Source organism: Pyrus communis, chromosome 10 (genome assembly GCF_963583255.1).
Source record: "Pyrus communis chromosome 10, drPyrComm1.1, whole genome shotgun sequence".
Classification (NCBI taxonomy): Eukaryota; Viridiplantae; Streptophyta; class Magnoliopsida; order Rosales; family Rosaceae; genus Pyrus; species Pyrus communis.
In genome coordinates, this window is record NC_084812.1 from 13,670,463 (window position 1) to 13,694,372 (window position 23,910).

Consider the following 23,910-nt stretch of genomic DNA (forward strand, 5'->3'; position numbering starts at 1 on the left):
AGGGTACAAACAATTGATTCGACAGATGAAGTGACGAGAGAAGAGAAGGATGAAGAACTGCCATATCGCTGTTGGTATTTGTTTGGAAAGTTGAATGATTTACAATGAATAAAGCGACCGAAGATGTTTGGTTCTGTAAATTTTCTTTTGTCTTTCTTCCATGTTATGTAAATTCACACCTCACTGGTTGCAAAGCGAAACAAAGAACACGAACCAGAAATCGAAGGTTGATCACCATTTCTGCGTTACCTTAAGGGGATTCGAATGATACTACTCATTTCCTTAGTCAACAAGGCAAATGGTTAATAAAATCTGTTTGTTCTCTAGACTTGAGAAAACCTATACAGAGCTCACTCGTCCACTCACCTTTTGATTTTGTCCAATAATATTTTAACACATGTTTATTGTTTTAAAAAATAATGGACATGTTTTAAAAAAAAAAATATCACGTGACATTTTTTAATTGAGTCGAATTAGAAAGGATTATCCCTCACTAAAATCAAAATACTCGAAAATCAAAAGAATTGTTAAATTTGAATCCTCAACCTTTATCAACAAGAAAATGAAAGTGTAATATGAACAATGATAAAAATATTACTAATGATTCTACAATTGTATTTAAATTTTATCGTATGAGTTAAAATGATCAGAAATCAAGTCTCAATTAACAATACAACTATCAAATATTTACGACATACAAAAAATCTAAACAGAACATTGAATTTAATAAATCTTGATATATAATTTCTAAATTATTTACACACTCAGTCATCACATATCCACGAAAAGCCCCGGAGGGGGTTTTTAGTTTTCGCTCGCGTTCTACTCGCCCTTTCCGCTCACACTCAATCATCACACATCGAAGAAAAGCCCTCCATGTTGCTCACCAAGCTCTCCCGCCAAAAGCCAAACCCACTCGAACTCCTTCTCACGCGCCACCTCTCCAACCCCTCGAAACTCCACGACCGCTACTCCTTCAAACCCCCACCCTGCCTTTCCCCAAACCCCCAAGACCATAACCCTAACCCTGATCATATCCCCAAGAAAAAGCAGAAACCCCAGTACCGCCCGCCGTCGTCCCTCGACCGTACGGGTCAGAAGCCGATACATTCTGATTTGCCCTTCGATTTCAGGTACAGCTACACCGAGAGCAACCCTGCTGTGAGGCCCATCGGGCTGCGGGAGCCCAAGTACTCGCCTTTTGGGCCGGGCCGAATCGACCGCGAGTGGATCGGAGTGTGTGCCCCGGCCATGGACTCGAAGGTGCGGTCGGTGGAGGGAGTGGAGGAGGACCCGAAGTTGGAGGAGAAGAGGAGGAGGAGGAGAGAGAAGGTTCAGGGAGAGCCTCTCAGTCCCGCTGAGAGGAAAATCTTGGTGGAAAAGTGCCAGAGGCCCAAAACCAAGAGGCAAATTAATTTGGGTATGAATTTTTGCTTTGTGTTTCATTAGCTTTGTTGGATTGAGGAATGTGGGGAATTGATAATTGCTTTATTGTAGAGTTTGTACGATGATTGGGCTACTCCGCTTTTCGTTTGATTGAGAAGATTTCGGCTTTTTGGATAGCTTAATATGCTCGATGAATTGGGTATTAGGTTTTGCTGTAATTGACATAGCATTGAGTTGCTTGAGGTTCAGAGTATTGTACATTGTCTATTTCGATTCTGTTTGATTATTCGGGTCTGAGCTTTTTGTATTCTCTACCGTTTTTGTTGGATTGGGGGTCTGCTATTTCTTTTGATTGCTATGGTTTTGAGATTTCTGAGATGGGAGCTGGGGAGAGTATTTGATAATAATGGTATTTTGTATTTCGGTTTTACTGCGATTTGTGAGTAATAAGGGTATGGTCTTATGTTCTTGGTTTCTATTTGGTGCGTCTGCTACTTCCGGTCATTCTCGTTTGATTTATTTTGTCAAACTGGTTGATGCAATCCCTATTCCGTAAAAAATCCCCCTTGTAATGTTTAAAGGTTTTTATATCACTAAGCAATTACTAAACAAGAATATGCAGTGTCTTTTATGTTTATTCATCTCCCCCTCTTATTTATCTCTGTTATCGTCTTATGGTGTACTATGATTTAATTTCTTGTAGGGAGGGATGGTTTAACTCACAATATGCTGAATGATATTCATAACCATTGGAAATTCGATGAGGCAGTGAGGATAAAATGTATAGGTGTTCCGACTGTTGACATGAAAAATGTTTGCAACCAGCTTGAGGTATCTTATGATCTCTAATTACAGCTCTGTATCTTTCCTCTGATGGAACTATCGTTGTTTCATTTTTCTCTTTTCCTCGAGTCTTTTACAATTTGGTATGTGTGCTGTACCGCATAGGTCCTTTTTTGCGTTTACGAATTATCGGCTATATGCTGCTCATTGCACAGTCCTGCTAGGCATATGGTTTTTAGTTCTTTAAAGCATCAAAATTCTTTTCTACATTCCATCATCAACCTTGTTGCAAGGTTTTATAGGTTGTTTGACATTTTAATATAGATGCCCTTGACATTTGACATCATTATCTGGGGGGATGTTTGACAATGAAAAATGAAATTTTGAAGCTCTGTAGGACGAGCTGCCCGGTTTGTAAGAAGGGCCTCTGTGGGATCAAAGGTGGGATTGTGTAATTGAGAAAGTGTTGAAACAATGTAACACAGATGTTTCACATTATGGAACATACATTCTAAAAAGGCACCTTTTTTTAATCAATAAAAAATCAAATGCAATATATAATCTGTCTTTGCATGATGAATTGAGTTATATATGAGAATGGTTACAGGATTCACTATTATTTCTTGGAACTTGGAAGAAATGCTAAATGCAGGTTTCATGTGTATGTTGCAGGACAAAACCTTTGGAAAAATCATCCACAGACATGGTGGTGTACTTGTATTATACAGAGGCAGGAACTATAACCCCAAGAAGAGGCCCGTGATTCCATTAATGTTGTGGAAACCACATGAGCCTGTATATCCCAAGCTGATAAAAACTACAATTGATGGCCTAAGCATTGCGGAAACAAAGGAAATGAGAAAGAGAGGATCAGCTGTCCCTGCTTTAACAAAACTTGGTACATCCTTTTTCTGGTTTATGGACTTGATGACTTGAGAATTAAGATGCATTTCTATTTATTATTTACGATCTTGTTGAAACTGCAGCCAAGAATGGTTATTATGGTAGTTTGGTATCCATGGTCAGAGATGCTTTTCTCTGCTGTGAGCTGATTCGGATAGATTGCCAGGGATTTGAGAAGAGTGATTACAAGAAAATAGGCTGCAAACTTCGGGTAATTTGTCAAACCTGTTTTTTCTTCTCTGCTTAAGCTTACTTCTGTGTACAGGTGAAAGTGCATTCAAATGGCTAGTCATGGGGATTTCCTACTGTGTTTCTTCCTGTATCTGACATGTCTTATGATGGGAACAGTTGCTTGAATATCCTCGAAAGACCATAATAGTTTCTTGCTGTCTCAACTTTCATGGCTTTGTCGATGCAAACTGCGCTCAAAACCTAAATGTGTATTTGCATGCATGAATAGCATGATTGCTTCTGTTTATTAAGTTCTCGTATTTAAACTTTACTGTTGCTACAGGATCTTGTTCCTTGTATCCTGGTAACATTTGAGAAGGAACAGATTGTGGTTTGGAGAGGGAAGGACTATAAGCCTCCAGAGGATGGATACTTCCTTCCAGATCGAGAACTGTTCGATAGTCCAGAAGGTGATTTGGGTTCTGGCGCAGAGGCGTGTGATAAGTCAGAATCAGATGGCAACAGTAGCCTAAATGAATTCTCGTCTTGAGAAGATGAGTAGTCACTTCATTGCTGCAAATACAGGTGCCAATAGGTGTTGTTGGTTGGAGACTCAGATTTGATCGAACTTTCCTTCTCCCGATTGCAAATTTGGAATTCATGCAGAGCCAAATGGAGGCAGTCCAGAATATCCTGGAAATAGTAGTTGGGGTGAACTTGTGGGTTGTGCAGTGAAACTAGATGGCATGATCTAAACTGTTCCCTCTCGTCGCAGCACAAAATGGAAAAAGAAAACGACTGTCAACTGAAGTGTTGAGATAAAGTGACAGACGGAGTAAGAATTGCAGAGATTCTTTGGATGCGATTTTCACCATTTGTAAGCTGCCCTCCATGTAAGACAGTGATTCCATGAATCCGACTGTCATTTGGCGGAGATACCAATCCCAGTTGGGCAAGACTTGGATCAACTCGAGCCTAATTCTGCAATGGTTTGCTATTTTGGTTCTAGCTTTTTTATCAAGGCATTGATCATGTTTTAAATTGTAATTAGACTTGTACGAAAGCGACTCTGCAAGAATCCAACTGCCTCCAAATCTCTATGATGATGATGGGGGTTGCTGTATGCGCATATATCTCGATTTCACTTTGTTCATCTGTTGATTCTATTCTATATACCGCGTGCTTACTTTTTCTGATTTTGCATCAGAGAGATACTAATGGGGGTTATACCACCGGTTGTACACCAAAGATCCCTTATACGGGCGTCTGGACGCAAGAACTTATCCAGGTAGGCCTGGGATGCAGAGTCAAACTAGAGTTATGTTGAGTACATATTTTTATTGGAGGATTTAGTATTCACTGTCTGCAAGCATTCACACAAATCAATTGTCCTTCGGAGGGATTTAATTAATACGCGTTAACTCCGACTCTGAGTATTGATACTGACCTCAGGCTCTTCAAGTCTCTGTCGCCGGCGTATTTCCTACAAACTTGCTGGCGCCATTGTTAATCTTTGTTGCTCCCTCAATTTCTACTTGTCGGAAAAGGTGCACTGGTTCTAACTTGTGTTTTTTGATCTACTACTTTATGGTGACGAATGATTACCATTTCTGAACTCATCCTTTGAAGGTAAGGTGTTTGCTGAATTTGCCTATTTAGAGCATCTCCAATGGGAGTCCCTATTTAGGGACTCCTACCACCACCTTAGAGTACTCATTTAAGGATTTAAAGAGAATCTTTGTGTCCCTAAAGAAAGAAATATTGCCTTCAATGGGAGAGTCCTTGTAGTAGAATCCCTAAATTTGAGGTTTTTACAATTTTATGTAATAATTTGATTAGGTGCATATTTTTTGTTTATGTTAGCATTACGTTATTGTAAAATATTTTTGTGAACATTTTAACAAAAAAAAAATCAAATTTTGACACTAATTTTTTTTTCTTCACAAAAACATAACTAGAATGAGTGAATTGAGTACGAGTGAACTGAGTATAGGAGATGAAGTTGTGGAAAGTTTTGGTTAGATAATTTGGTATTTATAGGAATGATGAGAGAAAAAAATGAAAGAGTAACCCAAATTGAAAATATTAATATTTCAACGAGGGCATTATGAAAAGAAAAAGCAAAAGAATTTGAAAACCAACATGAAAGAGTAACCTAAATTAAAACGGTATTTAATTGGAATCGTTGATCTTTCAACGGTAAAAGAATTTGAAAAGCAAGAATCAATCTGGACCCTTCATTTTAAACGGTTGAAAAGAAAAGGAAAAAAACAAGGCCATATAACTGAGACCCACGCCTGCTTTTCCACTTAAATTGTCCTATTGGGTTCACCATTTCAATCCCTATATGTGGGTACATACACCAAGTATCTGGTGAGTCCCAATACTTTAAGGATTCACTTTCCGATCCATTGGAGATTCATTGTCCCTATATTTGTTTTATACTGATTTTATATGGTGGTTGTCCTGTAGGGACTTCACTGAAAATGTTGTTAGACAATATAGAATAATGCTGAAGAGAGAGAGAAAGAGAGTACAAACAACATACAGGACATACTATTATACCAAACAGCTATAAGATTCTTCAAAACCCCAAGTTTTTAGACTTTGTCCTGATTATTTGAAATGGTCTTCAAGTCTTGAGTCATGAAGGATAAGCTACTACCACTTGAAAAACACACTAGAGCCGAGTCAAAGTGTAATACGCTATAATCCAAAGTTTTCGAGCAAAATCAGAAAAAGATGTAAGAAAAGTTCCATAAAAAACCTGTAGCACTGATTAACCACAAGATAGGGATGATGAAAAAGCTCTAACAATCAAAACCAAAGACCCACATTCCAAGAACATTCCCAAAAAATGTGAGATAGAGACACAACAATAGAATTTACAAAATGAGCAATGAGAAACCATTGAAACTCCCAACAAAAATACAAAATGAGCAAAGAGAAACCATTGAAAATCCCATATGTTGAAGCATTGTATCAGTGAGGAGACGACCATGTAAAACAATGAGAAACCATTTAAACTCCCAACAAAAATACAAAATGAGCAACGAGAAACTATTGAAAATCCCATATGGTGAAGCATTGTATCAGTGAGGAGACGACCATGTAAAACTTTCCAAACAATTAGGCTTTGCCGTGGTTGGATCCAATGAGACCAAATGATTTTCCCCCAGGGCTTGAATATCAAAGTTAAGCAAGTGAAAATAAGCCTCTTTAGCTATAAGAATACCAGAGAGAGATCTAGACCAACATAAAGAGTCAGAAGATTTCTGAAACGGAAGGGAATAACTGTAATGAAAGCAGCAACTTCAGGAAAAGGATTGATAAAATCCGGCGACGATTCCCAATGAGAACCACATATAAAGTCTCTCACTAGGGCTCTGACCGTATGAACAAGAGTATCACGGATGTCAAGATAGGAAATCAAAAGACTGCCCAACCAATTATCAAACCAAAATGAAACTTGAGAATCATCACTTACAATCCAAGTCGAATGTTTTTAAAACTCAGCCACATCGATGATTTTTTATAAACGGAAAGAGGAACCCAACCTCTATGCAAGAAACGAGCATGCATGAAGATGGCTAGAGTGGGAATCCACAGTATCCGAACAACACTTTAAAAGTAATAAGAGATTTAGAGCCGCCAAATCCTTTTACTCTAAGCTACCAAGATGCCTTGGTCGACTAAACAAACTTGCCAAGAAATTAGAAGAGTACCATGAGAGTCCGGATCACCTGATTAGAAAAAATTCCTTATCCAACATTGGACTTGATTTAAAAGAGGACGAGGCCAAACGTACACTTGAAAACTATAAATTAAAATGCTTTGGATGATAGACGTGATAAGTTGTAGGCAACCTGCTTGAGAAAGCATAAAACCTTTCCAGAGAGTTTACATTTTACTTTATCCGCAATGTCCTGAAAGTAACTCCGCATAGATCGACCTTAGAAGATGGGAACACCCAAGTATTTGAATGGAAAAGAACCCACTCCAATACCAAAAAGGTTCCTGATAGATCCATGCTTGGTTGCGCATATTTAACCAAGAAAACCAAAGATTTTGACTTGTTGACTACTTGAGCTGAGTTAAGCCCATATTCCATAATGAATCTTACAAGGTGTCCAAGATTAGCACGGATGCCTCACAAAAATATCATAATATCATCAGCAAATAAGACATGAGAAGGGGCACATAAACCCTATTGGGGATGCATTAGAACCACCAGAGGAGATTAACATCGATAAGTCACGGCTCAAAACCTCCTCCGCCAAGCAAAATAACAGAGGAGACAAAGGATTGCCTGACGAACACCTCTAGAACAGGAAAAAAAAAAAAAACCAGAAACTTGCCCATTAACCAAGAAAGAAAGATAAGCTGATCGTAAAATTTCCTCCACCCAATTTACAAACATATGGGAGAAACCAAAAGATTTCAGAACACGTTACAAAAAAGGCCATTCCAAAGTGTCAAAAGCCTTTCTGAATATCTAATTTGATTGCAACAATACCTCCCACACATCGCTTATCAAGAAAATTCATGCACTCCGAAAGTGAGAATAGTGGCATCAGAGATGGTAAGACCTTTAAGAAAAGCACGTTGTTGAGAGGATACAATCCTGGAGGCAACCAGGCCCAATCTATAGGTAAGAATACGAGTGGTGATTTTGAAGACAAAATTAGCCAGAGCAATAGGACAGAGTTGATAAACTGAGTCTGCACGAGGAACCTTAGGAATAAGAATGACCAGGTTAGAATTATAATGAAGAGGAATTTTCCCATCAATGAAAAAACTCTGAATAGGCAAAACTACATCTGGACCAACTATGCTCCAGCATGTAACATAGAAATAGGCATTGAAACCATCAGGACCCGAAGAACTAAAAGGATCCAAAATTTTAACTGCTGTAGGAATTACTCTTTCAACTAGCCTAGTATTCACTGTATCGTCGTCCGGGGAGAACAAAGTCTTGTAGTGTATCACAATGTGATCTTGTACGTAGACGGATCATCCAATATTTGGGAACCAACACGAACTGATGCCAAGGATTGATGAAGCTTTTTGAATTCCATCATGGAGTGAAAAAATTTAGATTTAGTATTCTATCCCCTAAAGATAACCCGCGAGCTCGTCATTTATCCTTCAAAAACATTTCTTGTAGCCTAAGAGCCTTATGTACAAGCCCTTGGGCTTGCATGTCACGTGCAAATGTATAATTAGAGGGACCAAGAGAAGAAAATTCCCCCTGTATAACTTCCAAATCATGCAAAAAAACTATCCACGACAGAGTTGACATATCCAAAAGAAGACCAATTCCATGCCCTAAGCTTACCTTTAAGAACCCATAACCCAGCTGCTAGGGATGACGTTGAATTACTTTTTATTTTGAGAAATGACAATGGATTACTTTAAAAATTAAACATTACACTCAAAACTAGAGATTTCTTTTCGGTACAAGATCACATTCCTTCTAATATATGCAAATAAGATGGATGAATGTACTTACTCCCTTCTAATCTCACTAACACATTCCTAAGGCATTCAAGTCTGCAGGTCTCATACAATGCTTATACCACTTGGCTCCGAATACCTTAGAATATGAGTTAACCCCCGTTCATCCCTTAAGCCCAATTTCTTAGTTTTCACTTTATTATATAGGCACTTCCCCCGATACATAATTGTATATTCAAGCCATTCCCCTAACGTCTGACATATACAAGATTTCATTATTTATAACCAACCGGTTGTATACTCAAACCCTTCCCCCGACGCTTGACGCATACAAGGTTCATTATTTTATATTCAAGGCAAACTCCTAATGATTACAAACTTTCCACCTCATCTTTGAGAGAAAATAAATCAAGACAAAACTACTATGTTAGTTCCACCTCAAACTCTCGGCCCTTTGTGAGAAAAATCGAGCCAAACTCATCATAATTCCCTTCTCCAATTCAAACTAAAAATATCTCTAATTACATATAAACATGAAATAATATTAGCTAGTTTTTGAAATAATTTTGTAGTAAAATGAACTTATGTTGAGACTAGTTTACATATCAAAAGTATAGGTTCTTGTACACACACACACACACACACATATATATTCTTTTTTTTTTAAATACAGGGTATTACAATTAACATGGTTAATGGGAGGGTCAAAAACCGTAAGTAATCCAATTCGGAATATCCGTGTACATCCGCTTTTCGATCTGTAAATTCCTATGAACATCATCCAAAGTAAACTATTACAACGCATACATGAAAGTGGTATGTGAACATATGATTTGATATTGAAAATTTGGGTTAGGCGTTGACTAGGACAATGTGTCTACCCTCTTGCATTCAAGTTTGAATTCCCCTCCCTATGGATTATAATAGTTTGGAGTAAAAGAACATCTGACCTGTTATTCGATTTTTTTTTTTTTTTTAACAAACGATATTATCTACACTAAGGGGTGGGGGAGTGTCGCCTCACAATGGGCTAGCAATAATGTGATTCAAATTCACTTTTGGCAAGAATTGAACATCCTCTTGTTAGACCACGTGTGAATGACAATGAGATAACAACTAGGCTTCTTGAACTACGCGTAAACTCATTATGCGAGTTGTGTGGTTGAAGGAATCTGAGATCCTTGAAATAATAGGAGTTGTGGAGTTTAATTATAGTGCAGCCGATCTAACGGGAGTACTTATCAAGTATTTACTAAGAGATAAGAATCACGGTGGGACTTTAAGTTGTTATGAGGATAGAGTTTATCACCATTACTGATAATAGGCCGGTATTAGTGGAACTCTGATAAGATAATTTGGTATATATAAATATTGAAGAAGTCCCTGCTTCCACACAATAAGACTCTCGTAAACTAAACCCTATTAACTAGTAGAGGTCATCACTGTGTGCTGGAAGTAGAAGACTGATTCACTTGTTCATTCAATGGCGACATCGTCAGGTAAGTCAGTTCTGCAGATTGCATATAGGGTTATGACTAAGGTTGTTTGTGGATGTAATCCTATCACTACGTTGACTATGTTGATGTCTTGTGGTTGCATAATAAGTCTAACATGTGGTATCAGAGCCACTCAATGTGGCTAGGGTTCTTCACTCTCATTAAAGATTATGATATAGTTTTGATAAATACAAAACCATGTATGATCTTGGAATAATATCACTTCCGCCATATGTTCTTGAGTTATCAATTTGTGACTTAACTATCAATTAAAATATGATGATAGGCTACCTGGTTTTTCTCAAGTTGTTGTTTGCTATGTTTTGCAGGTAATCTATTTTCATGCAGATGAGGACAACGCTGGAAAAACCAGCAATAACAAAAGACCTTTTGGATTCATAATATGCTTGTCAATACTGAACTGACAAACATAATATGAATTATAAACAAGGATTACGACATCTAATATGCTCAAAAGTGTTCGGATTGTTGTTTTTGGCTTGTTGATCAACTAAATGGATATGTGGTTTATTTGTATTAAGTGAATAATAATCTGCTCAAAAGTGTTTATTTATTCAAGTCAAACAAGTAAATCAATGTATAATGAGTCATTAAATTGACAAGATTGTACTCTTCATCTGCTCGAAAGTGTTGAAGTTGTGCAAATTGCCCTTGTGTTTAATGACTCAGTTATACAAACATTATATAAATGGTTTCTGTCTAAAGATGATACCATGTTTATATGACTTTGGATTGGGAAATATTGTAACAATAGTTTTCCATGTTTGATTAACTAGCTACTAAATAATATTGTTTTCGTGATCTTCTTCAGCATCTCACATGACGTCTCTCAACTTCAATAATATAGTGACTTTGACTAGTTCTAACTTTAAGAAATGGAAGAAGGATGTCGAGATTGTGCTCGGTCTTATGAATCTTGATCTGGCACTAAGGGAAGAAAAGCCTGAAGCCATCACTGCCGAAAGTACTGTAGATGAAAAGATAAAGTTTGAAAAATGGGAGAGGGCGAATCGAATGTCCATGATAATCATGAAGAAAGCAATGGATCAGTCAGTCAAAGGGGGAATCCCTAAGACTGACAATGCAAAGGAATTCTTGGCTACAGTATAGGAGAAGTTCAAGGAGTCAGAAAAGGCAGAAACTGGGACATTCCTTACACAAATAACATCAATGAAGTACGATGGTGTGGGAAGTGTCAAAGAGCACATATTGAAGATGGTCGATCTTGCCCAGAAACCGAAGGATCTTGAGGTACCTATGACTGACCAATTTTTAGTCCACATGGCTTTAAATTCCTTACCTCCTAAATATGGGCAGCTCAAAGTTTCATACAATACTCAAAAGGAAAAATGGGGTATCGATGAACTGATTTCAATGTGTGCTCAAGAAGAGGATCGACTCAAAAAGGATAAGGTTGTGGATGTGAATTTGTGCAGGCTGAAAAACGCAAAAGAGACTCCACTTTCGGTTCAACCATACTTGCTGGTAAGAAGAAGAAGAAAGAAAACTTTTCTTCATTTAAAAGTGCTAATCCCTTTAAAGGATCTCACAAAATTAAGCCTGTTAATGCCGAGATTGAGAAAGAAAAAGGATGTTATTTTTGCAAAGAGACAGGTCACTTAAGAAAGAATTGCACTAGATTCAAAAATTGGCTTGTCACTAAAGGTAAAATCATAAATGTTTTTGTATGTGTTAAGTCAAATTTCGTTTTTATTCCCCCTCATAGTTGGTGGTTTGACACTAGGTGCTCCATTCATATAACCAATTCCTTGTAGGGATTCTCAAAAAACAAGGGAGATAAACAATGAAGTCTACAATGTCTATGTAGGAAATGGGAGCAAAGTTGTTGTTGAATCTATAGGGAGAGTCGAATTAGTCCTTTCATCTGGTTTTGTTTTAGAATTAAGTCCAGTTCTTTATGTACCTTCCATGAGAAGGAATTTGATTTCTGCATCTAAGCTAGTTAAGTCAAGTTTTATTTTTTGTTGGTGACAATCATTGTGTAAAGTTTTACCATTTGAATGATATTAATAAATTGCTTGGGAAAGCCTATATTGAAATCGATATGTGGCAACTAGACTGTTCATATAAAAATGAATGCTTTAGTGTTCAAGCTGTTGGTTCAAAATTATTGTCCACTTCTGAAAAATCCTCAAGGCTTTGGCATAAAAGGTTAGGACATATATCTAAAGAAAGAATCATCACCTTGTCAAAACAAAACATGTTGCGACAACTTGATTTTAGTGATTTCAAAGAATGTGTCGATTGTTTTAAAGAAAAACTCACCAACACTAGAAAATTAGGATCAAATCGTAGTAAATCCCTGCTAGAAATCATACATACTAACATAAGTGGACCTTTTCCAAACAAAACCATTTGTGGAAAATCTTATTGCATATCCTTTATTGATGATTTTTCACGTTATGCATATGTTTATCTCATCTCGGAAAAATTTGAAGCTTTGGAGTGTTTTAAATCTTTTCATTTAGAGGTCGAAAAACAACTTGAAAAACAAATTAAAATTATGAGATCCGATAGAGGTGGTGAGTACGTTGGCAAGTACACTGAGGTTGGACAACACAAGGGGCCTTTTGCAACTTATCTTGAACAAAATGGTATCGTAGCACAATATACCACTCCAGGGACCCCTCAACAGAATGAGGTGGCAAAAAGAAGAAATCGTACTCTCAAGGATATGATAAGGTCTATGTTTGCACACTCACATCTTCCTATTTTTCTCTGGGGAGAGGCATTGAAAACCGCAACATATATCTTGAACCAAGTGCCGAGCAAGTCAGTTGACTTGGTGCCATTTGAAGCATGGACTGGAAGAAAATCGAGTTTCAACCATTTCCATGTTTGGGGATGTAAAGCCGAGGCGAGATTCTACAATCCAATGGAGAAGAAGTTTGATCCAAGAACTACAAGTTGTAGGTTTATCGGATACTCTGAAAAATCAAAAGGGTTTAAGTTTTACTGCCCTAACAGTCATTCCAGAATTATGGAGACACATAATGCTAAGTTTCTCGAGCATTTGGATGGAGATGGTGATAGCCCTTCACATTCAATATTATCAGATTTTGAAGAACTGCCACAAAAGGGTGAGTTGCTTGAGCAGCAAGCAATTGCCGTGTGCATTCCTTTCGAGCCATAAATATTTCCTACACTTGATAGTCTCCCTGAGCAGCAAGTAGATGGAATGATGAATGATCACCAAATTCCCCATGATGAAGAGCAAGGTCCTAATACTGTAGACGTAGAAGATAATAATATTCATGATCACATACACGGCATAGTTGCTGCACCGATTCAGGCACCAGTTAGAAAGTCACAACGAGTTCTCAAGGCTGTTGTGTTACCAGATTTTGTATATCTTAATGAGGCAGAATATAACATAGGGGATGATGATGATCCTACATCCTATCATCAAGCAATCTCAAGTACAAGATCAAAGCTATGGAATGAAGCTATACATAAGGAATTACAGTCTATGGAAAAGAATAGAGTGTGGACCTTAGTACCAAAACCGACGAGGATTCACAAACTCGTAGGTTGCAAATGGGTCCTTAAAACAAAGAGAGACTCAGAGGGTAATGTTGACAAACATAAATCGAGACTAGTGGCAAAAGGATTTACACAGAGAGAAGAAGTCGATTACAACGAGACATTTTCTCCTATCTTAACCAAAGACTCCATGAGAATAATACTAGCCCTCACAACTCATTTTGATTTAGAGTTTCATCAAATGGATGTTACAACCGTTTTTCTTAATGGGGATCTTGAAGAGGACATATACATGAGCCAACCACCAGGATTTGTTGAAAAGGGGAAAGAATTAATGGTTTGTAAGCTGAACAAATCAATTTATGGGCTGAAACAGGCTTCGAGACAATGGAACAAAAAGTTTGATAATGTGATGGAGAAGTCAGGTTTCCAAGAAAATAAACTGGATGAGTGTATGTACTTTAAAGTCTGTGGTACCAAGGTAATATTCTTGGTATTGTATGTAGATGACATATTAATGGCGAGCTTGGATATTTTTTTTGTTACAGTTAACCAAAGGCATATTAGCTCAGAACTTCGATATGAAAAACTTAGGAGAGGCTTGGTTTGTGTTGGGGATAGAAATCATTAGGGATTGTGCCAAGAAATCCCTTTGTCTTTCACAAAGACAATATATTGATAGGGTGACTAAACGATTCAACATTGACAAATGTTCAAATGGAGAGCTACCTATTGGAAAATGAGACAAGTTGACTTGTGAGCAGTGTCCCAATAATGATCTGGAGAAAGAAGGAATGAGAGACAAGCCGTATGCGTCTCTAGTAGGGAGCTTGATGTATGCACAAGTGTGTACAAGACCAGATTTGGCCTTTGCAATGAGTGTATTAGGCAGGTTTCAATCAAATCTTGGTGTATCTCATTGGGTTGCAGCCAAAAAGGTCTTGAAGTATCTTAAAAGAACCATGAATTTTATGTTGACATATAGTCATGTGGACAAACTTGAGTTGGTGGCATTCTCCAACTCTGACTTTGTAGGATGTATAGATGATAGGAGGCCAACTAACGGTTATATCTTCCTGCTAGCTAATGGGGCAGTTTCGTGGAAGAGTTCAATGCAAAAGAGTATTGCATCTTCTACGATGGAGGCTGAATACATAGGGTGTTATGCAACAACTCAACAAGCCATTTGGCTTATTAATATGATGAAGGGACTGGTGATTATTGACAACATTGAAAGGCCTCTCAAACTTTATTGTGGTAATAAAGCTACAGTCTTCTTTTCGAAGAATAACAAGAGGTCTTATACGAGTAGGTTAATGGACATAAAATTTCTGAAAGTGAGAGATGAAGTAAAGAAGGGAACTATTGATGTTGAGTATATCAACAAAAGGTTGATGGTAGCGGATCCAATGACAAAGGCCTTACCAATGAGAGTCTTCAAGAGGCATGTTTTCAACATGGGAGTAAGAGAGTCATTTGACTCAATTAATGAATGGGAGTAAACACTCTAAAGACTAAGTTGAACTTTTTTTTTTTATTTTGGTTGTTTCTTTTGCTGTTAGTAGCTAGTTGCAGAACAATGCTATGAATTATTATTGTTTTGATAATCTATGCAATTGTCATTTCAAACAGTTTTGGTACTGAAAGTATTTTTCAGTTTGTTTTTGAGGAATCAGTGTATTGTTTGTTGGTTCTCAATGTCGTGATTTTGGTAGTAACATAGTGTTTCATGATAAATGTGTATGTAATTATGGAATATCAAGTACAAGTTATTTGTACTTGGGATTTCTATGGTTTTCCATTTTTCTTGGAGTGACAGGTTACTAATTAGAATGGCAACAAGTTTTGTAAACTCAATGATCATCATGATTTCTGTTGTATTGAGGAATATCATTGACATTCAAGTGGGATAATGTTAGACCACGTGTGAATGACAATGAGATACCAACTAGGTTTCTTGAACTACACGTAAACTCATTATGCGAGCTGTGTGGTTGAAGGAGTTTGAGATCCTTGATATAGTAGGAGTTAGGGAGTTTAATTATAGTGCAGCCGATCTAACGGGAGTACTTATCAAGTATTTACTAAGAGATAAGAATCACGGTGGGACTTTAAGTTGTTATGAGGATAGAGTTTATCCCCACTACTGATAATAGGCCGGTATTAGTGGAACTCTGATAAGATAATTTGGTATATATACATATTGAAGAAGTCCCTGCTTCCACACAATAAGACTCTCGTAAACTAAACCTTATTAACTAGTAGAGGTCATCACTATGTGCTGGAAGTAGAAGACTGATTCACTTGTTCATTCAATGGCGACATCGTCAGGTAAGTCGGTTCTGCATATTGCATATAGGGTTATGACTGAGGTTGTTTGTGGATGTAATCCTATCACTACGTTGACTATGTTGATGGCTTGTGGTTGCATAACACCTCTCACTTACAAATGAAGAGGAATACCACTAAATCGTAGTAATACTTTCTTTTATTCACTACAATTTAATAAATTAGTATGAATACCCTGGCAATTTGTAATGTTACTCTAAAACCTACAGTCCACCTGTGTATTCCTCACGAAGATCCTAAAAAAAAAGGACAACAGTGTGCTGAGTCTGCTGACTAATTTATCATGAGATGGTGTATTCTTATTATTAGTTGCTATCCTTTGCAGATATGAATCGAAACTTATTCAAACAATTGTTGGAAGGATTTTCAGTGAATTAAATCAATCTCTCCTAAGTGTAATTCCAGATTTAGTAGGGATGGATTCTTGCATAAAAGAAATGCTGTCGTGCTTACATATAGGCTCGAACGAAGTACGCATCATAGGATTTGGGGTATGGGAGGCATGGGTAAGACAACGCTTGCACAAGTAGTTACTGACAGAATAAAAACACTTCGAAGCTTACAGCTTTCTTGCCAATGTTAGAGAAGCAACTGAAACGCAAGGTATAGCCGAATTACGGAAGAAACTAATTTCAGATATCTTGTTGGAAAGTGATGTAAACATTAATGATCTGGAGATGGGAATCCGGATATTAAGCCAGAGGCTACATACTAAAAAGGCTCTTATCATTCTTGATGACGTGGGTCTTGTAAAACAACTGAATGCTCTCTGTGGTCACATGGTTTGGTTTGGGGAGAAAAATCATAATCACATCAAGGGATGAACGTTTGCTAATTGAACATGAAGTGGATGAAAGCTATCAAGTTAAGGAATTGACTGATGATGAAGCTCTTTCGCTCTTTATTCAGAAATCCTTTAAGGGAGACCAGGTTGGAAAGGATTTTCTCGAGCTATCTAAGAACTTTTTACTATATGCTAATGGCTTTCCATTACCCTTTTCCGCAGAAGCAAAGAAGAATGGTCAAGTGCATTGGATGGACTAAAAGAAAACCCTGAAAGAAAAATTATCGATGTGCTTAACGTAAGTTATGATGGATTACAACAAATAGAAAAGAAGGTATTTTTGGACATTGCTTGTTTCTTTAAAGGGGAGGACAAGCATCGTATAACAAGAATACTGGAAAGTAGCTATGGCTACCATCCAGTCATTGATATAAAAGTTCTCATGCAAAAATGTCTTCTAACTCTAGTTGGAAGAAAATTGTCGATGCATGATATGATACAAGAAATTTCCCAAATGGGTTGGGAAATTGTTCGTCGGGAGAGTCCTAAAGAGGTGGGTAACCGCAGCAGGTTGTGGCTTCCCAATGAAATTACTCATGTTCTTGAAAATAATATGGTAAGAAATTAGTAGAAATACTGATTAAATATTGTTAAAGCTAATTAATTTATAGTCTTTGTATATTCTCATAACTTGTGCTACAACTAATTCTTTCTTCCTTTGTATTAGGGAACTGCTGCTGTCCAAAGTATATTGCTGAATTTACCAAAAGAAGAGGAGGTTAACTTGATTGTTAATGATCCCTTTCTAAAGATGGAAAAGCTGAGATTGCTCAAAATTCGGAATGGGACCTTTTCTGGAAACATCTATTATCTTTCAAATGAGTTAGCACTTTTGGAATTGGATTCATGTCCTTTAAATACTTTGCCGTCAAATTATGAATCAGATAAACTTGTTGAACTAAGGATGCATTCAAGCCGTATCAAACAAATATGGAAATGGGCAAAGGTATGCTAATGATTAATCTTGTGCATATAACTGTTGAGTATATGTAATATATAATACATGATTTTAGATTCCGATAAACTCCCTAAAGATTTTGTGGTCTGTATATAGTACAGAAACACTACTGCTGTTCCTAAAAACTTTAGTGTTTAGGAGCCTTATGAATAATGTAAATTATGTATTTGTCTACCAATCTTGATATGAGTGATTCTCATGAATAATGTGATTATTTTTCAAATGACCAGCGGTGGACCAGGCTAACACTCAGTGATATGAATGATTCTCATTACTTGACCAAGATGCCAGACTTCACTAAGGTGCCAAATCTTGAGAAGTTGGTGCTTCAAGGTTGTATAAGATTGGTTGAGGTTCACCCATCCGTTGGAGTTCTCAACAAACTTGTGCTGCTGGATATGAGAAACTGCAAATCTGTTGAGAGCCTTCCACCGTCCCTTAATCTGGAATCTTTTCAAATTTTAAGTCTCTCTGCTTGTTCAAAACTCAGGAAGTTTCCTGAAGTTGAAGGAAATATGAATAGTCTGCTTAAGCTTTATTTGGACGGGACTGCTATAGAGGAATTACCTCCATCAATTCAACGTTTGGGTGGTCTTACTTCGTTGAATTTGGGGGACTGCAGAAACCTTATGTTTCTTCCGAATACCATGGAATGTTTGACGTCTTTAAAAAGCCTCATTTTAACAGGTTGCTCTGAACTTGATGGTGTACCGGAGAATCTAAACTCTGTAGAATGCTTGGAGGAGCTTGATTTAAGTGGAACTGTTATAAGAGAATCATCATTCATTGTGGGTATGAAGAATCTAAAATATATATCCTTCCAAGGATGTAAAGATCTACCTTCTAAACCATGGCAATCGCTCTTTAATTGTTGGTGGTGGGGTATAAATGCTTGTCCTCCATTGAGTCTGTTGTTTCCTACATCACTCTCGGCTTTAACTTGTTTGACAAATCTAAACTTAAGTGATTACAATTTGATGGAGGAAGGACTTCCCGATGATATTGGCAGCTTAGTCTCCTTGAAATTGTTAAATTTGGGTGGTAACAATTTTGTTAGTTTACCCGAAAGCCTCTGTCAGCTCTCCAAGCTTAGGAAACTTGACATGAGTAATTGTCATAGGCTTGAATCGCTGCCTAAGAAGTTTCAATATAATCTTTTACAAGTGAATGGCAAAGATTGCACATCGCTGATGGACTTACCAAATCAGTTCCATGTAATATCTTCAGAATGCTCAGGAACGACTACAATCAATTCCCTCATTTCATCCATGAATACAGATAATGTCACAAGAACGTACACTACTTCTTCCTACCCAATGACTGGTTTTAGTATACAGTCTCAGCATCAATGTGAACTATACACTTATGAGTATTCAGAGCCAGTTGAAGGGCTTCTAAAAGAACTTGAAGTATCACACACACACACACACACACACACACACACACACATACACACACATAAAAAAACAAACATGCACATTGCATAGCATGATCTGTTTCTTTCACAACTACTTATCATATGTACATTTCTGTTTTACATTACAGGAGTGGATTTATCAATCAGCTTTCCATTTGATTCTTGGTGCTGGATGTAAAATTCCAGAGTGGTTCGTCAATGCAGTTATCTCCAGGGATTCCATAGAAATCCCTATACCTCCAGATCTAAAAAAGGACAAGACGTGGAGAGAAGTTGCTGCTGTTTTCACAATGAAGGAACATGATTGTGCTGTGTCCTAGAAAGAATCAGACTTAGAAGCTTCTAATTACTTATATAAATGCGACTTGAGAACCAATGAGTTCAGACTGCAACCATATTTCTTTCGCCGGAAGCAATGCAACTTCGTTGGATCAGAATCTCATCTACTTTGTGTTTTTTATTAGCCAAGTAGTCGCTTTCCACCATGTTTAAATGAATCAAGTGCGTTGGTGGCTTCATTTGAAACCAACCACCCTTTCATAGTGGTATAGGAATTTGGGATTTGTCTACTATACGAACAAGATGTTAAGCAGTATATTGATGCACTATTGTCGTGCTACGACATCCACAAGTACCAAATAATCCTTTCTGATGACTGCATTAAGCTACCTGAAGTTGATAAAGCTACGTTCGAATCTGAATGGACTGCTATAGTTGATAACATTTTGAGATTGTAAACACGAAAATTCCTAAAACAAGAACACGTGTACAAAATATATTTTTGTATTGATTTTGGGGTTACAATCTCTTCTACGAATTTAGCCTCTGATTCTATCTTCATAAAATGTAGATATGTGGATGGGTTGTTGATCTAAAGGGTCGTCGGAGCTTGGTCTAGGGATGAACAATTATGCGGATTTATTGATGTTGTTAATCCAAAGGGCCGTCGGGGCTTAATCTTAGGATAAACGGTTGATGAACGGATCTTCAAGGGGTTTTGGGCTTGATCTTGAAGAACGGATGCTTGTTGATCCAAAAGGTCGTCGGGGCTTGCTCTTGGGATGAATGGTTGATGAACTGATCTTCAAGGGGCTTTTGGGCTTGATCTTGAAGAACGGGTGTTTGTTGATCCAAAGGGCCGTCGAGGTTTAATCTTGGGATAAACGGTTAATGAACGGATCTTCAAGGGCTTTTGGGCTTGATCTTGAAGAACAGGTGTGCGGATTTGTTGGTGTTGTTGATCCAAAGGGTCATCGGGGCTTGATCTTAGGATGAATGGATGATGAATGATGAACACTTTCTTCAAGGGCCGTCGGGGCTTGATCTTGAATGAGGATTTGATGAAGAATGAAGAGGGCTTTCTTGATCCTTCGGGATTTGCCTGAGAGCTTTAGAGTTTCAAAGCTTCAAGGCTTTGGTGTAATGTGAATTGGTTGATTTTTTGGATCCTTGATACCTTGATGGAGAAGCCCCGATCCTTGGATCCTGGATCCTTGATACCACCACAAAGTTTCTTGGTGAAGTGAGTGGAGGTTGTAGGTGAAGTAAGCGGATGTTGTAGGTGAAATGAGTGAAGGTTGTAGGTTAAGTAAGTGGATGTTGTAGGTGAAGTAAGTGGATGATGTAGGTGAAATGAATGGAGGTTGTAGGTGAAGTAAGTGAATGATATAGGTGAAATGAGTGGAGGTTGTAATTTTAATGCATTGGTTAACATTTATTTTATCGAAATTTTGATGTCTACAAATGCCCCCACTTCAAGGCGCGTCATATACATGCGCTTGTCACGTGTAGGAGATGTGTTTTGAAGTCTCTTGATGTAGGTGTTGATCCAAGGGTCGTCAAGGCTTGATCTTGAATTGGGCTGGAAATGTCTTCAATGGCCGTTGAAGCTTGATCTTGACTTTTGTTTGAAATTTCTTCAAGGGCCGTCAAGGCTTGATCTTGAACGAAATTGGACCACAAGGAGTTTCATGTGGTAGATGATCTTTGGTTTTGGTAGTGGATGAATCGGCACGTGTTTTGTTGCACTTGTTGACTTTCCACAGCTTTGATCTTGAACTGGGTTGGAGGATTTTTTGGTTTCCTCCAATCGTTGACTTTCCACAAGCTTATTCTTGAACTGGGCTGAGGGGTTTCTTCTGCTAAAGTCGCACCAAATGTCTGAATTTACTCCTTTATCTGGAGCTGAACTTAATTCAAGGGTGGTGGACACTTGATCTTGAATCGGACTTGTGATTTCTTCAAGAGCTGTTTAGGCTTGTTCTTGAATGGAATTGGACCACAAGGAGCTTCACGTTTTGGACACATGGCAAGTAAGCACGAGGTGGAGGTGATGGCCTGTTTCTTTGTTCAATCTTTCCAATTCATATTGAAGAGGGTTAGGGGATGAATCAGCACGTGTTTTGTTGTGCTTGTCTCCACATGCTTCAATGTATCATTTTCGCTTGCTGTATTTGTTCTCCAGGCAGATATGGTATCTTCTGTTGCCTTTTCTATTTCCCCAGCAGAGCGATGCTAGGTAAGCAATCAGGGAAGGGTTCCAGGCAGTCGATTCCTGACTGGAAGTTTGACTTCAAGTTCCGAATGATTGCTTTCTTTTTCTTTATCCTGCAGGTAAGAACAAGGACAAAGAAAAGGACAGGGAAAAAGCATGATATGAGATACTCTTGCTTTCGAAGAAATAGTGGTGATTTGACAGCGTTGCATAGCGAGGCTTTGCTCTTCGACGATGGTGCCAGCGAAAAGTTGTTGAAGCTTTTCGAGCTCTTTGATTAGAGCAACGATGCCGAGCTTGGTTTTGACTTAAACTCCTCCATTTGGATTATGCCATTCTACAGGGAAGGGCGTCGTGCTATAGTGATCTGTTCCAGCTCATCATTGATCCTTATGCTTCAATCTCTTGCCGTATTTGTTCTTGATGCAGCAGTTGAATGTAACCTTTGCATTTAAATGGTGCTTCAGAACATTACTTCTTAGCGACGATGAGTACTTGAGAGCAATGCAAGGTAAGCAACCAGGCAAAGGTTCCAGGCAATCAGTTCCGGGTCGGAAGTTTGATTTCAGGTTCCTACTGATTACCCTTTTTCCCTTTGTCCTGCAGGTAAGAGCAAGGGTAAAGGAAAAGATAGGAAAAAAACATGATATGAGAAACTTTTGCTTTCAACCTTGATGATATGTGATACTTTTGCTTTGGTGTCATTTGTTTGCAAAGGTATTCCCGGAGAGGAAGAAAACTGAGCATTTTGAGAAGTTCTGCTAGGAGTGTACTCTCAAAGGAGAGGAAGGGTTGGGCATTTTTTTTGCAGGTCTGCCTTGCTGTGGAGGACGAAGGTCGACATATATAGGAATTTCCTAACAGCCAGTAATGGCGCTATTCCTTTACTTTTGTTGGCAACCGTTGGGTAATTGAAATAGTAAAATTCACGTGTTTTCAACTTTGTCATAAATCTTTGACAAAGTTGCCCGTGATTTCTGCAAAGCTGAGGTTACATGTGAAAGGTGATGACAAATCCGAAAAAATTGATCTTTTGAAATTCGGAGAGCAGTGCCTTTTCGATCTCTGAACAAGTGGCCTTGTTGCCTCTTCGATTTTTGAACAAGCGGCTTGGCTTTTGGAAAGGTGCCTCTTTGATTTCTGAATGACCATGTTGCCTCCTCGATTTCTGAATAGGCCCTGTTGCTTTTTATAGAGGCATTAATCGTGTTCCAAAAACACACTTAGAGAGTTGTTGCCTGTAGGAATTTCCCTCTTTTTGTATATCTGAGATTTTGATTTACCTGACCTCTTCTTCCTTCCTCATTTCTGCAAATGGCTTGCCCGTCTGATCGTCGTCTTGATTTGAATGTTGGGGAAGATGCCGACATGCATTCTCAAGACAACATATGACACCCATCCTTCGTATCCCCCAATGGTCATCTTACAGTTGAGGACTATGTGATGAAGAATGACATAATCGCTACGGTGGTTGCTAAAAATCTTCTCACCCCCAAGGATAACAGAATCATTTCTAAACGGTCTGATGAGCTGGCTGTTCAAGACTCTTTGGTGTAAACACGAAAAATTCCTGAAAACAAGAAACAAGAATACGTGTACAAAGTATATTTTTGTGTTTAATGATTTTGGGGTTACAATCTCTTTGTAATTTGATCCTCTGATTCTATCTTCGTAGGGTGTAGGTTTGTGGATAGGCTGTTGATCCAAAGGGCCGTCGGGGCTTGGTCTAAGGATGAACAGTTGATGAACGGATCTTCAAGGGGCGTTGGGCTTGATCTTGAAGAATGGGTGTATGGGTTTGTGGATGAGCTGTTGATCCAAAGGGCCGTCGGGGCTTGATCTAGGGATGAACAGTTGATGAACGGATCTTCGAGGGCTTTTGGGCTTGATCTTGAAGGTTGATGGATGAGCGGATCTTCAAGGGCTTTTGGGCTTAATCTTGAAGAACGATTGGATGTGTGGATTTGTTGAGGTTGTTGATCCAAAGGGTCGTTGGGGCTTGATCTTAGGATGAACGGATGATGAATGATGAACACTTCTCTTCAGATTTGACGAAGAACGAAGATAGCTTTCTTGGTCCTTCGAGATTTGCTTGAGAGCTTTATAGTTTCAAAGCTTCAAAGTTTT

General features: G+C 38.2%; 1 protein-coding gene and 1 pseudogene across 1 annotated transcript; both read left to right on the plus strand.

Moving 5' to 3' along the window:
• The first annotated feature begins 786 nt into the window (after positions 1 to 786).
• Positions 787 to 4,439, plus strand: LOC137748699 (CRS2-associated factor 1, mitochondrial). Its single transcript, XM_068488875.1, has 5 exons — positions 787 to 1,420; positions 2,090 to 2,217; positions 2,842 to 3,067; positions 3,156 to 3,283; positions 3,587 to 4,439. The coding sequence occupies exons 1-5, from the start codon at positions 877 to 879 to the stop codon at positions 3,791 to 3,793; spliced, it is 1,233 nt and encodes a 410-aa protein (XP_068344976.1). The 5' UTR covers positions 787 to 876; the 3' UTR covers positions 3,794 to 4,439.
• Positions 4,440 to 13,419: 8,980 nt separating this feature from the next.
• Positions 13,420 to 20,026, plus strand: LOC137747894 (disease resistance protein RPV1-like; annotated as a pseudogene).
• The last annotated feature ends 3,884 nt before the right edge of the window (positions 20,027 to 23,910 follow it).